Source organism: Wasmannia auropunctata, unplaced genomic scaffold (assembly GCF_000956235.1).
Source record: "Wasmannia auropunctata unplaced genomic scaffold, wasmannia.A_1.0 LD333475.1, whole genome shotgun sequence".
NCBI classification, from domain to species: Eukaryota; Metazoa; Arthropoda; class Insecta; order Hymenoptera; family Formicidae; genus Wasmannia; species Wasmannia auropunctata.
In genome coordinates this window covers 398,101-410,961 of record NW_012029415.1, presented here as the reverse complement: position 1 = coordinate 410,961, position 12,861 = coordinate 398,101, and the positions used below count along the sequence as shown (strand labels likewise).

General features: G+C 30.7%; 3 protein-coding genes across 3 annotated transcripts; all 3 read left to right on the top strand.

Moving 5' to 3' along the window:
- Window positions 1-6: 6 nt before the first annotated feature.
- Window positions 7-526, top strand: LOC105460021 (alpha-tocopherol transfer protein-like). The gene is made up of 2 exons (XM_011706460.1): window positions 7-154; window positions 323-526. The coding sequence occupies exons 1-2, from the start codon at window positions 13-15 to the stop codon at window positions 391-393; spliced, it is 213 nt and encodes a 70-aa protein (XP_011704762.1). The 5' UTR covers window positions 7-12; the 3' UTR covers window positions 394-526.
- Window positions 527-3,597: 3,071 nt separating this feature from the next.
- LOC105460023 (alpha-tocopherol transfer protein-like) lies at window positions 3,598-6,454 on the top strand. The gene is made up of 6 exons (XM_011706461.1): window positions 3,598-3,918; window positions 4,965-5,124; window positions 5,343-5,448; window positions 5,534-5,903; window positions 6,068-6,194; window positions 6,326-6,454. Exons 1-5 carry the CDS (start codon window positions 3,750-3,752, stop codon window positions 6,181-6,183), a joined length of 921 nt encoding a protein of 306 aa, XP_011704763.1. The 5' UTR covers window positions 3,598-3,749; the 3' UTR covers window positions 6,184-6,194; window positions 6,326-6,454.
- A 1,577-nt stretch (window positions 6,455-8,031) lies between these two features.
- On the top strand, window positions 8,032-11,806 carry LOC105460024 (alpha-tocopherol transfer protein-like). Its single transcript, XM_011706462.1, has 5 exons — window positions 8,032-8,733; window positions 9,819-9,978; window positions 10,894-10,999; window positions 11,086-11,455; window positions 11,643-11,806. Exons 1-5 carry the CDS (start codon window positions 8,565-8,567, stop codon window positions 11,720-11,722), a joined length of 885 nt encoding a protein of 294 aa, XP_011704764.1. The 5' UTR covers window positions 8,032-8,564; the 3' UTR covers window positions 11,723-11,806.
- Window positions 11,807-12,861: the final 1,055 nt, after the last annotated feature.

Sequence of the window (12,861 nt, the reverse complement as noted above, 5' to 3'; positions counted from 1 at the left end):
ATTGTCAGGATTATGAAATCTTTCATGACGGAGAAGATGAAGAACAGATTTTATGTCTACTCACACATGTCGCAGAGCTGTTTTAAGGATGTTCCAGCAGATATCTTGCCAATCGAATATGGCGGCACTGATGGTACAATTCAGGAATTAACTGGTAATAATAGCAAGTACTGATAAAAAGAACTTCTAACAGTAATTGTTTAAATAATCAGTAAATGCTAACAATTCACAGAATTCAAAAATATATGAAGTACCTACTTATTGTTTAAACTCGAATTATTATTTAATTCACTGTATATAATATAAATATTTACTTCTGCAGATTATTGGAAGAGATTGGCCGAAGAGAATCACGACTGGATTATGAGTGGTGAAAATGACAAAATTGAATAATATTTTGGTACAGTGGATTTAAACTCGGAAACATATATTTGCTTTTAAAACATGTTTGAATATATATTAATTTATTATAATATTATTGTAATATAGTCAAATTTTGTTTGGTTTTGAGTTTTGCAAAAACAAATCATTTTTTCTTCTTTTTTATTTTTAAGTAATTCTATTGGTAATATAATATGATCAAATAACGAATAAAATATAAAGTCTTTAGTAAAAATAATAATTAATTTGAGTGATATTAATGAGTTTATAATAATTTATAATAGTTACTTTATATTAGTTTGTATAACACAGTTTTACAAAAAAAATTACTATAACGAGACTCTTCCTATAAATGACTATAACGAGTCTCTTCCTATAATTTTTTACGCTGAATCCGAATCCGGTTGTTGAATTGCTTTATTACGATACAATTTTGAAAAATTTGCTGGTAAAATTGCAAAAAGGATTATTTTCTCTTTATTTTATCATATTATAACTTTGAAATACGACGTGCTGGAGAAGCGTTTTTGCAATTAAAATTAAGTATGTTATTAGGACTTTTAGCTCTCAAAAGGAATTTTTTATATTCGTTATGGTTATTTATTGTTAAAAATAGTGTATAACATTGGGGAAAAACTATGAATTAAATCATTGACAATTTAGCAAATACTGTTGTAGATGATACAATTATATTGATGTTTTACAGTAAAAATAATTTGTTGAAAATTGCACACAGATTTTGGAAGTTCATGTCAATCTCGTTTATCATTAATTATGCGTCACGGATTAAACTGCGCCTGCATAATTCGCTGATACAAATTCTATGTAATTTATTATCATTGCGATAGCAAAGTTGTTACATTAGCTCAGTATAACAGCTATTTGTTGCGAAACAGGTTTATCTTTTTATGCGTTGCATTAACGCATCACGTGCAAATTTTCTCATCAAGTACGAATTAATGGAGGGAGCCGTAGAACATTTCTAACAAAAAGTAACAATAGAAAGCATTTACATTATTTACGCCACATTTGAATTTACTTTATTAATTTATTGAATACAGATCGAATTTTCTGTTGATCTTCACGAGTTTCGAAACAGAAGTGAATCATTTCTCTTTTTTAAGCAAAAGATCTTTGCCAGAAGCATAATGCAGAAGAGCGGATGTACGAATGCTTTTAATGAAAATTTTCTGTATTTTTCAATTATGTGAATACAAGAAAAAACAAATTTTATCTATTTAGTTGTAATTTAAAAAATGTTTTAACACATTTTATTTAAGTTTATCAAGTTAGACGTTTTAACTTATTTATTTTATACATTTTGAGAGTAATAATATAATTATAGTATAACTGTATACTTTCAATATTTATTTTATATATTTTGGGAGTAATAATATAACTATATGTATAAACTATATACTTTCAATATAATTTAAACTCATATGTATTAAAGGCCTTAGTGTGCTACTTTAAAGAAATTAAAGTCTCCTCATGACTCGAGAATGAATAGTAAATTCCGTCAAGGTATGTATAATACAATTATTGTACCTATTTGCTACAGATACATGTTATGCATTGTTGTTTGCTATAGATGACGCGGTTAGTTAGTTATATTCGATTCGATGATACCAAATAGCACGTATAAACCTCATGAATGACAGTATAAATTGTATCTTTGCTACAAGAATCCTTCCGCAGTGAACGAAGCTTATTCACTGCCATTGCGATGGAGAACGAACATTATTATGGTAACAGTGTTGTGCACGGTTCGCAAGAATTGACCAGCGATGATAAGATGTATGCAGTGGAATATTTGATACGGTTTTGAAACACAACCGCACACTTAATTTTGATTACGTACGTCACTTGTCAATTTAATATCACAATTAAATTGACAAGCAGTTTAATAATTTTCTATGCTAATGAGCATCTTATTCTTAATAATTATTTCTCCTGTAGATAACTTATTGCAAAAAATATTATTTCAGCCAGGATGTTTCAAAACCGACAAATATTCGACGCGCAGTATGTCTGAACTGGAAATTTTAAGATTAACACAAAAATATTATTACTAAGCTTTAGCAAGATCCGCTTTAGATCGCATTTGGTGTTTTCTAATCTTGTTTCAAACTTTGAACTTTCGCTATATCTCGTTTAGATTTTCATGTAAACATTATCAAATGTGCCGATATTTTTTTGATGTTATGATTAGGATTATGAAGTCTTTCATGATAGTAAAGATGTTACATAATACCCAGTAAGAAATGATCGATGTCAAATCGACGTCAAATTGATGGCTATTTCTCATTGAGTATGACTCAGCTTTCAATATAGATATTATTCTGCTATCATATCAATAATAGATAAAACGCTATAGTTGCTGCAAAACAGTTTTATTTTTCTATACTTTTTTATATTAAGACGTTTACTTTATTTATAACATGCTTGATTTTATTTTATCGAATACAAGCATTTTCTCTTGGCCTTTATCAAGTTCAGAAAATAATGAATTATTTCTCTAATTCTTTCTTTACGCAAAAGATCCTTGCCAGCAGGAGCATAAAGTAGAAGAGCCGATGTATAAATACATATTTTTAATAAAAATTCTCAAATTATGTAAATAGAAGAAGAGACAAATTTTATCTATTCGATTGTAATTTAGAAAATGTTTTGCGTAAAACATTTTATCTCTTTAAACGTAAACGTTAGACGTTTTAATTATTTATTTTATACATATGGGGCCGTCCACATATTACGTAAACATATTTTTGGCTATTTTTTATCCCCTCCCCCTCCTCCATGTAAGCAAGTGTCAGAATTTATGAAACTCCCTTCCCCCCTAATTACGTAAGATTTTTCCAATTATGCTCGATGTAAAGTTAATATTGTTCGTTTTTCATGACAGCAGCAGACATGAAAAATCTTACGTAAGAATATGTACGATCCTCTCCCATGTAATCATTTGTCAGAATTTGACTGACCCTCCCTCCCCCCCCCCAGTTATCCTTACGTAATATATGGACAGCCCCTATATTTTGCAATATAAATATAATTTCTTTTAATATATAATTTAAGCTTATGTGCACTTATTTAAAAGGCGTGTTACTTTATAAAGAAGTTAAATTCTCTTCATGATTGCAATCGAGAATGAATTGTTCCGTCAAGGCTGTTGAATTATATAGTTTGCTGCGGATTCATGTTATCATCGCTGTTTACTGCAGATGGCGCAATCACTTTTAGTGTTGATCTATTGGTTATTTGATGATTCCAAAGCTAGCACGTATGAACTTCACGCGTGACAGTATATCGTATCTCCGCGACAAGAATCTATCTGCAGTGGACAAAACTTTTGATTCATTGTCATTACGATGGAGAACGAACGTAATTATGGTGAGAGTGTAATACACGGTGTGCAAGAATTGACCAGCGAGGACAAGAAGTATGCGGCGGAACATTTGAACGAAACCGATGAAAATAGAGAGGACGCCATCGCAAAAATTAGATGTTGGACCGAGAACGAATTATGCATACGAACCGGTAAAAATAAGTGCGGTCTCACGCGTTGAAATATTATTCAATGAAGTTCAATTATGTTTTATTATTGCCGGGGCAAATACGCTTAATTGTCTTTATCAGAGACATGTTAAGGTCGCGTTCCGCTTTTGGCGCTTACAGCGTTAACGGAATCATTTATTCTTATTATTTATTAAATGTTAACAGGAACGAATTATGTTCACGGCGTGTGAGCGTTAAAACGGAACGCAGGCTGTAAATCTTGTCTAATGCTTATCTTGCAATTTATTTTTGATTGCGCGATAAAAGAAAAGACAAAAAATTATGTAATAAAGTGTCTGATTTTTTTATTGGAAACAAAAACAGCAGTCTAAAATCTTTCGATAATTAAAAATAAGGAAAAAATAAAAACTCGATAAAAAGATTTATATGAAAAATTTTATGATCGTCTTATTGCATTACGTCATTTTCTGAATAGTTTTTTGATGATTTGGTTTATTTATTTCTTCTTGCCGCCAATACAGTTCTTATTTCTTCTTCTAATTGGAAAAGCAAAAAAATGTGCTCGTGCATTTATTATAGATACATATTAAACATTCCTTAAAATCATATTGCTCTATATATATACATTCAGAAAAACATATTTTAATTTGTAAGACCTTATAAGTATGAACTGGCAATGGAAATAAATCCGATCGAATCCGTTCTTCTCTTTCTAAATATCCGGAAGTACGTTTTGCGCATGTTGACACATATATACATTAGAAGTATTCTGATTGGTACACTCTCATTATGCTTACATTGGTTGTGTCATAGCACGTAATCAACCCAGCCATATACATATATGTATGTTTCACTGACATGCACAATATATATTTCCGGACACAATGAAAAAGAAAACCTACTAAAAAGTATAATACATTTCCCTTTTTAATCTTCTCCGAACAGTCCTTCTTACAAAAACTATAGCACACTGCCAGTCCATACTTATATATGTTCTATGATAATATCTAATAACAGATTTAGCACTGTAGCTTTTTATTTGGAGAGAACTCTTAATTTTTATGTAGATAATTATCTTATCTTGCAATTCTTGAGAGTCTGCAAGTTTAACCTTGAGAAAACTAAGAATAGAATGCAAAACTATTATAAACAACGATCCGCCTTACCGGATTGGTACATGAATAAGGATCCGTTTCAACCGGAACTACAGGAGATGCTTGATATGGGGTAACAATCACTTTCGGAGTATATATATGTATAATTTAAATTTAAATAAAATCTCTCTACTACTCTAATACCGGAAACTTAGATTATCTAATTTAAAATGATTTACTTCTATTTTATATTTTATAAAACATTTTATTAAAAATATTTGTGCACAATTACATGCATCGCTGTAAAACTAAGATTGACTTCTACAAATGATTTTAAAATATTTGGTTTAGGGTGTGTTTGCCTCTGCGGAAACTGGATAGTCAAGGAAGATTGGTTTTCATCGTACGCCTTTTCCAACATGATCCAACAATACACAAACTAACTGACTTAATTAAGGTAAAAATTGAAATCGGAAATAATGATGTATTTCTAATGTCGTCTTGATAAAATATATCCTATTGTTTTTCATCGATTTTATCAGGTCTTTATGGCATTGTTAGATCTAACAATGAGGAATAACGCCACAGCATCTATATATGGTTTCGCATTGTACGTTGACATGACTAATCCAACAGTCCGTCACATAAGTCAAATTTCACCTCTATTAATATGGAATGGAATACACGCACTCCAGAGCTGCTTTCCTATAAGAATGGGGTCGTTAAACTATTGCAACACCCCTCCAATTGTTAATGGTATCATCAAGATTGCGAGAGCTTGCATGACAGAGAAACTGAAAAAGAGATTTCACGTCTATCCACACATGTTGCGGAGTTGTTTTAAGGATATTCCATCAGATATCTTGCCAATTGAGTATGGCGGCACTGATGGTACAATTCAGGAATTAACTGGTAATAGTAAAAATTATTGCCGAAAAAAAATAAACTTTTGAGTAATCGCTTAAATAATCAATAAAAGCTAACAAAATTATCGATTTCTAAAATGTACATGAGAAGTATATGATTCGCATAAACATTCAATTCAATATATATAATATGAACATTTACTTTTGCAGATTATTGGAAGAAATTGGTCGAAAATAATCGCGACTGGATTATGAGTAATGAGAATAATCAAATCTATACACTACATACCAATACACTACATACCAATAATATTTTCGAGCAGTGAATTCAGAAAAGGTAATAAATATTTGTTCATACGACATGGGGTCGGATGTATTTATTATAATATTACGTAATTTAATGTCGAATTTTATTTGTTTTATGAATTTTGGAAAAAATCATCTTGCTTTCTCTTTTTGTTGCATAAGGTGATTCATTCTATCGGTGGCATAATACGAGTGAAAAGATAAAAGATAAAATTAAGGAAAGATAATAGTGTAAGTTTATGTTACTAAAAGTTATATGAATGAATAAGAAATATATCTCTTCTCACTGTCTATGAAACTTTATTTCTTCTATATTGTATATTTTTGTAGACATATTTTAATGAATACTGTTTTATATGTCTAATCAATTTGTTATTATATGTATAATGTGTAAATAATAATCTACATAAATATACCTGTTCACATGAAAATAAATTGTATTTAGTATTATATTTGTTATAATTTTATTTAAAAAGTCAAAGATACATATTATAAAAATTATAGAAAGCTTTTTTTAAATTGGTACATTTTCCAGAGAACAGAGATAACAATTATTATAGATAATTTTGTAACTAAGGATTTTTGAATCTGCTGTAAATCTGTAAACGATACAATTACTAATGCTGTTTTGTTGTGAAATAATTTTTTGAAAATCACATACAGATTTTGAAAATTATACTAACGATCTCGTTTATTATTAAGTATGCGTCACAGATTAAACTTTGCCTCCATAATTGGAATAGCAAATGCAAATTCTATGTTTTTTATCGTCGCAATAGCAAAGTCGTACATCAACTTAATATGAATTACTGTTATTTGTTACGAAACAGATTTATCTTTTTATATATGCATTAAGGCATGCGTGTAATTCTTCTCATCAAGTGCGAATTTATGGAGAAATTTATGAAGGGAGCCATTAGAAAATTTCTCAAAAAATAAATAATACGAGAAAACAATTAAATTTTTTATAGTACACTTAAATTTATTAATTTATTGGATACAGATAGCACTTCTTCTTAATCTTTACAAATTTCGAAAAAAATGAACCATTTCTCTTTTGTTACGCAAATGATCTTGCCAGTAGTATACTGTATATGTAATGTGAATTGTGAATTATATGCTAAATAAGTACAGCTATTATTATGTAGACTCGAACCACATCTATTTTTCATGTTATGATTTTATCAGAACAATGTCAGAAAATGAATGTAGCTACTTTAATAATAGCCATGTTAAAAATATGGTGTGCTAGTGTAGGGGGATTCTAACGGTCCCAAAAGGGCTTTAAAAGGCCAAAGGCCGAGATGACTGCTCTCATGCTTTTCTCTACTGTTATACTACTTAATATTGTATATTTATGCACCCAGTACACAATGAGTACATTAGACAGACAAAACAGATTAGTGAGCGCTCTGCGGTAATTCTTTTATATAATTGGCTTTGCCTTTAGTTCTTCACTGGATCTGAGTGAATAAATCAAAAATAACAAAAAATCAATGAGCCTTCACTGATCTGTTTTGTTTGATAAATGTGAACAATGTGCATATAAATATATTAGGCAGTATAACAGATTGCGCAGCAGCTTACAGGGACAGGCGCAGTTCAGTAAGTAATGAGAATTTAGTATTTAATTTAGTTTTTAGTGTTTTTTTAAATTTTTACTATTACTGAATTGTGTCTGCCCCTGCAAAGTTTACCGCGCAACCCGTCAAACTGCCTAGTATGTATGTACAACATTCGTGATATATACGTTCTTAATAGATAATACGGTAGTGACGGGACACCCTGTATACATACATGCGCGATGAAGTATGCGCATTGATGCGTATATACTATGCTTATTGTTAGTTATATAATGGCCCAGTTTACTCCGAGCATTTGACACTTGTATTAACTAGTACCTTATTCTAGCAAATTTTCTTAATTTCGACGATGCATGTAAACGTATACATGATATGTGGTATTTAATTAATCATCTTATTAATGCATAGTGTATCAGTTTAGTACATCATTCTTTAAATGCATTGCAGAAATTAAAACAATTTAATAGCAAGTTTATATAGTTAGTACGCGTATTAAGTGCTCGGCGTCTAGGCCAATGTTAAGGATAGCTGACTCAGCTGTTGAGATGATATGGCCATCTTACATTCCACAATGCTCAACTTTTCCCCTCCATAGCGACTTGCGTACATAAATTTTTCAGGCTAATCTGGGGAGCTAGCGCTAGCAATCAAGCAGTGGCTGTAGTAGTTGCTAGTAGTCTGGTGTACTATAGAAGTCTGTGATTATTTGATGATTCCAACGAGCACGTATAAACCTGACACGTAATAGTAAATTGTATCTGCGCGATAAGAATCCTTCCGTCATCAGTGAACGAAGCTACTTATTCATTGTCATTACGATGGGAAACGAACGTAATTATGGTGACAGCATAGTGCACGATTTGCAAGAATTAACCAGCGAAGATAAAAAATATGCGGCGGAACATTTAACGGAAACCGATGAAAATAGAGAGGACGCCATCGCGGAAATTAGATGTTGGATCGAGGACGAGTTGCGCATTCAAATCGGTAAAAATGACAGCGGTTGAAACACGTTAAAATATCATTCAATTATGTTTTATTACTTCCGGAGCAATAACACGTTTAATTGTTGTTAATCGGCTTGACGTTAAGGCTACATTCTGTATTTCTTTTGGCGTTTACAGCGATAACGGAATCATTAATTTTTATTATTTATAAAATGTTAAACAAGGACGAATTATGCTCACAGCGCGTGAGTGTTAAAATGCTGCCTAAATCTGATGCTTATCTTGTTGAATTCAATCTTGATCGCGCAAAAAGAGAAAAGACAAAAAATATTGTAACATTTATGTCTGACTTTTTCATTGAAAAGTAAAGCAGCAGTCTAAAAAAAAAAATTTAATAAATAAAAATAAATGAGGAAAAGACAAAAACTTGATAAAAAATTTATTTGAAAAGTATTGTTTGTGATCGTCCTATTGCATATCGCCATTTTTTGAATAATTTTTCGATTGACTTTATTTATCTTATTATTTTCCTTTTTTAATCGAAAAAATAAAAAAATGTGCTTATACATTTGGACATTAGACATTTCTTAAAATCATGTTGGTCTATACACACATTTAGAATAACATACTTAATTTATCAACAGTTCGAATATAATAAGCTATAATAAGCTAATTATACTTAATTTAATTTGTAATGCCCATAGACTTTATAAGTATGGGCTAGCAATAAAAGCAGAGTCATGTCCGTACTTCTTTTTCTGTAAATGTCCGGAAGTACGTTTCATGTATGTTGACACATATTATTACATATGTTATATTCTGGTACATTTTAATTACGCTCGCATTGATTGTGTCGATCAGCATGTGATCATATATATATATGCGCGCTATATATTTCATTGAAATGTGCAGTGTATATGTTTGGACACTTTGAGGAAGAGAAACTACTATAATATACCGTACAGTATGATCTAACCTCCTCCGACGCTACTTCATATACAGAAATACTTATAGCACATTGCTAGTCCGTATAAGGTCTTTGGTAATACTTAATAATAGATTTAGCACTGCTTTGTAGCTTTTTATTTGGAATTATTTTGAAGAGAATTCTTAATTTGTATACAGATAATTTTCTTATCCTGCGATTTTTGAGAGTTGGCAAGTTTAATCTCGAGAAAACTAAAACCAGGATACAAAACTATTGTAAGCAGCGATCCGCTTTACCTGAATGGTACCTGAATAAGGATCCGTTTCAACCGGAATTACAGGAGTTGCTTGATATAGGGTAACAATCGCATTGTTTTTGAAATGTATTATAATTTAAACGTATTATAATTTAAAAGAAATCTCTCTTCTACTTTAATTATCTAAAAATAACATAGATCAGATTTCAAATGATTTACTGTGAAGTATTTTGTAAAGGATTCCATGCATTTTAGGCGATTTGGAAAGCACGCAGGAATTGTTTTTTTTTTTCAATTTTACTTGAATCCGACAATTATTTAGTTAAAATAGCTTTAACATTTGGAAAATATAATTTTGGGATACATTTTGATAGAACAAGCAATAGTTAATTTTATTATTTTGTCGAGCTACGTCTGCGAATTTCTTTGTTTTTACAAAACTTCGATGTTACCTATATACGCCCTTATATGCCCTATTGCTCTATATATACTTTCTCATCAGGGCTTGAGAAATCTGCAAGTTACCTTAAGTTATGTAGACATTTTAACTTTTATATCCAAATATTCAAATATCTTGGAATAAAAGATGTGGAAAAATAATGAACAATAATTTACGACTTCTTTCTAAACTATAATAATTATTACTACCAACTTTTCTTTTAATTATGGAGGTTACAATATGCATTTAATATCACTTTATTCTGGCAAAACTCAATTCTTTTATATATTAATTTATATTTATTTTTATAAATATAAATTTTATTAATAATTCCAATTTGATCAATGAAGATCAACAGTGAATTTTTTTATTTTTTATTTATAAAGATTGGATAGAAAACATTCCAAATTGCAACTAATTTTTATGACAAATTATTTAAATTTTTGTCAACTTATATTACTTCTATTTTATATTTTGGCAAAAATATTTTATTACAAATTTTTTTGCACAATTAGATGCATCGCTGTAAAGTTAACATTGACTTCTGCAAAAGATTTTAAAATATATTATTGTTTAGGGTGTGTTTGCCTCTGCGAAAACTGGATAGTCGAGGAAGATTGGTTCTCATCGTACGCTACACTCGACATGACCCGACAATACACAAATTAACTGACGTAATTAAGGTAAAAATTGGAACCACAAATAACGTGTTTCTGATTCCGTGAAAATATGTATCCCATTGTTTCCAAACGGACGATTATTTTTTCAGATAATTGTGACAATGCTAGAGCTAACGATGAGGAATAACGCCACAGCATCTGTATATGGTATCACACTGTTTCTTGACATGGTCAATCTATCAATCCGTCACGTAGCTAAAATGTCACCTTATGTAATATGGAATGGAGTACACGCGTGGAAGAATTGCTATCCTATAAGGGTGCAATCGATGAACTTTATCAATGCGCCGACAATTTTCGATGGTATTGCCAGAATTATGAAATCTTTCCTAACGGAGAAGATGAAGAACAGATTTCACGTTTACTCACACATGTCGCTGAGCTGCTTTAAGGATGTCCCAAGAGATATCTTGCCAATCGAGTATGGGGGAACTGATGGTACACTTCAGGAATTAACTGGTAATAATAAAAACTAAAACGTATTAGCGAAGAAAAAGTAAATTTTTGACAGCAATTGTTCAATTAATCAATAAAAGCTAAGAAATCACTGAATTCTAAAATGTACATGTACTTGTACTAGTTTGACTTGTTGCATAATTATTTAATTTAATGTAGGTAATATAAACTTGTAAATTTAATTTTGCAGATTATTGGAAGAAATTGGTCGAACAGAATCGTGACTGGATTATGAGTGATGAAAATGTTAAAATCGAAGGTAAAAGTTGATAACAACGGTCTTAGCCCCAATGATTTAGATCTTAATCAGAGAGAAACCCGAGAGAGGAGCCCATGGCAGCCTTTTAATGAAACGAAAGAATCTAAGAAACGACGAACCATCGTTATTTTTATAATCGGCGACGGTAATCCCAGATAGCACACAGAGAATTTATACAGAGATAAAACAAACCAAAAGAATTATTAGTATATATTCAGTCTATTTTAGAAAAAGAATTCTTTTTGAATCTGAAATTAACTCAGAATTAGTGACATATAACTGAGTTTTCTCATTATCTGGGAACCCAGTGAAAAATGACCTTTAATTCGCCAGCTGTATCGAATTGGCGATCATTTCTCACTGGGTGCAATGGATACTCGGTTAGCTTCCCCGTCTTTAAACTTATAATTAATTAATTAACTAGTATATAATTAATTTTTAAATCTTCGGAGTACTGAGCCCTTCCACAACGACAAGGTCGAGTACCCTAGTAAAAAAGAAAGTGCAGAATTAAGAGAAAGTCGCAAATTAACTGAAATGTAGTAGTGTCAGTGCTATAACAGCAGTGCCACTACTACATTTTAGTATAGTGTTATCACTGCACTAGTAGTTCTTTTTTACGAGGGTTGGAAGGGACGATATCTAAAGATATCCGAAAACTTAATTATAGTTCACATGTTCTGAAATAAACTCTACATAATTTATTCATTGCATTTTGGATATTTTTTAATGAGTGAATTGTTACCGTGAATTGTAATCCAGTATATTTACGAATATGTAGAGCATGCAAATTTTAAAAGAATGCTTTGTAGATTAATAATCCTATAAATCTTATGATAATGCAATGATGATTATATTAAAAAAATTACTCCCAAAAAGAATTATACCATAAAAAGTAAAAATTACCTGCAATGATGGTTACTCCGTCGCCATAAAGGCGCCCACCGAATTATAATGGCGCCCGCCGTATTAATGGCGCGTGCATACCGTGCACTGCTGCGGAGCGGCAGCGTCGCCACAATTAGTATTAATTATATTGCATAGAAAACCGCTGTGATTGACTAAAGATTAGCAAAGTAGAATAGATAAAAATTTTAAGTACTCTATGATATATATAAATAGAATAATAAATAAGATTTAATTTAAATTT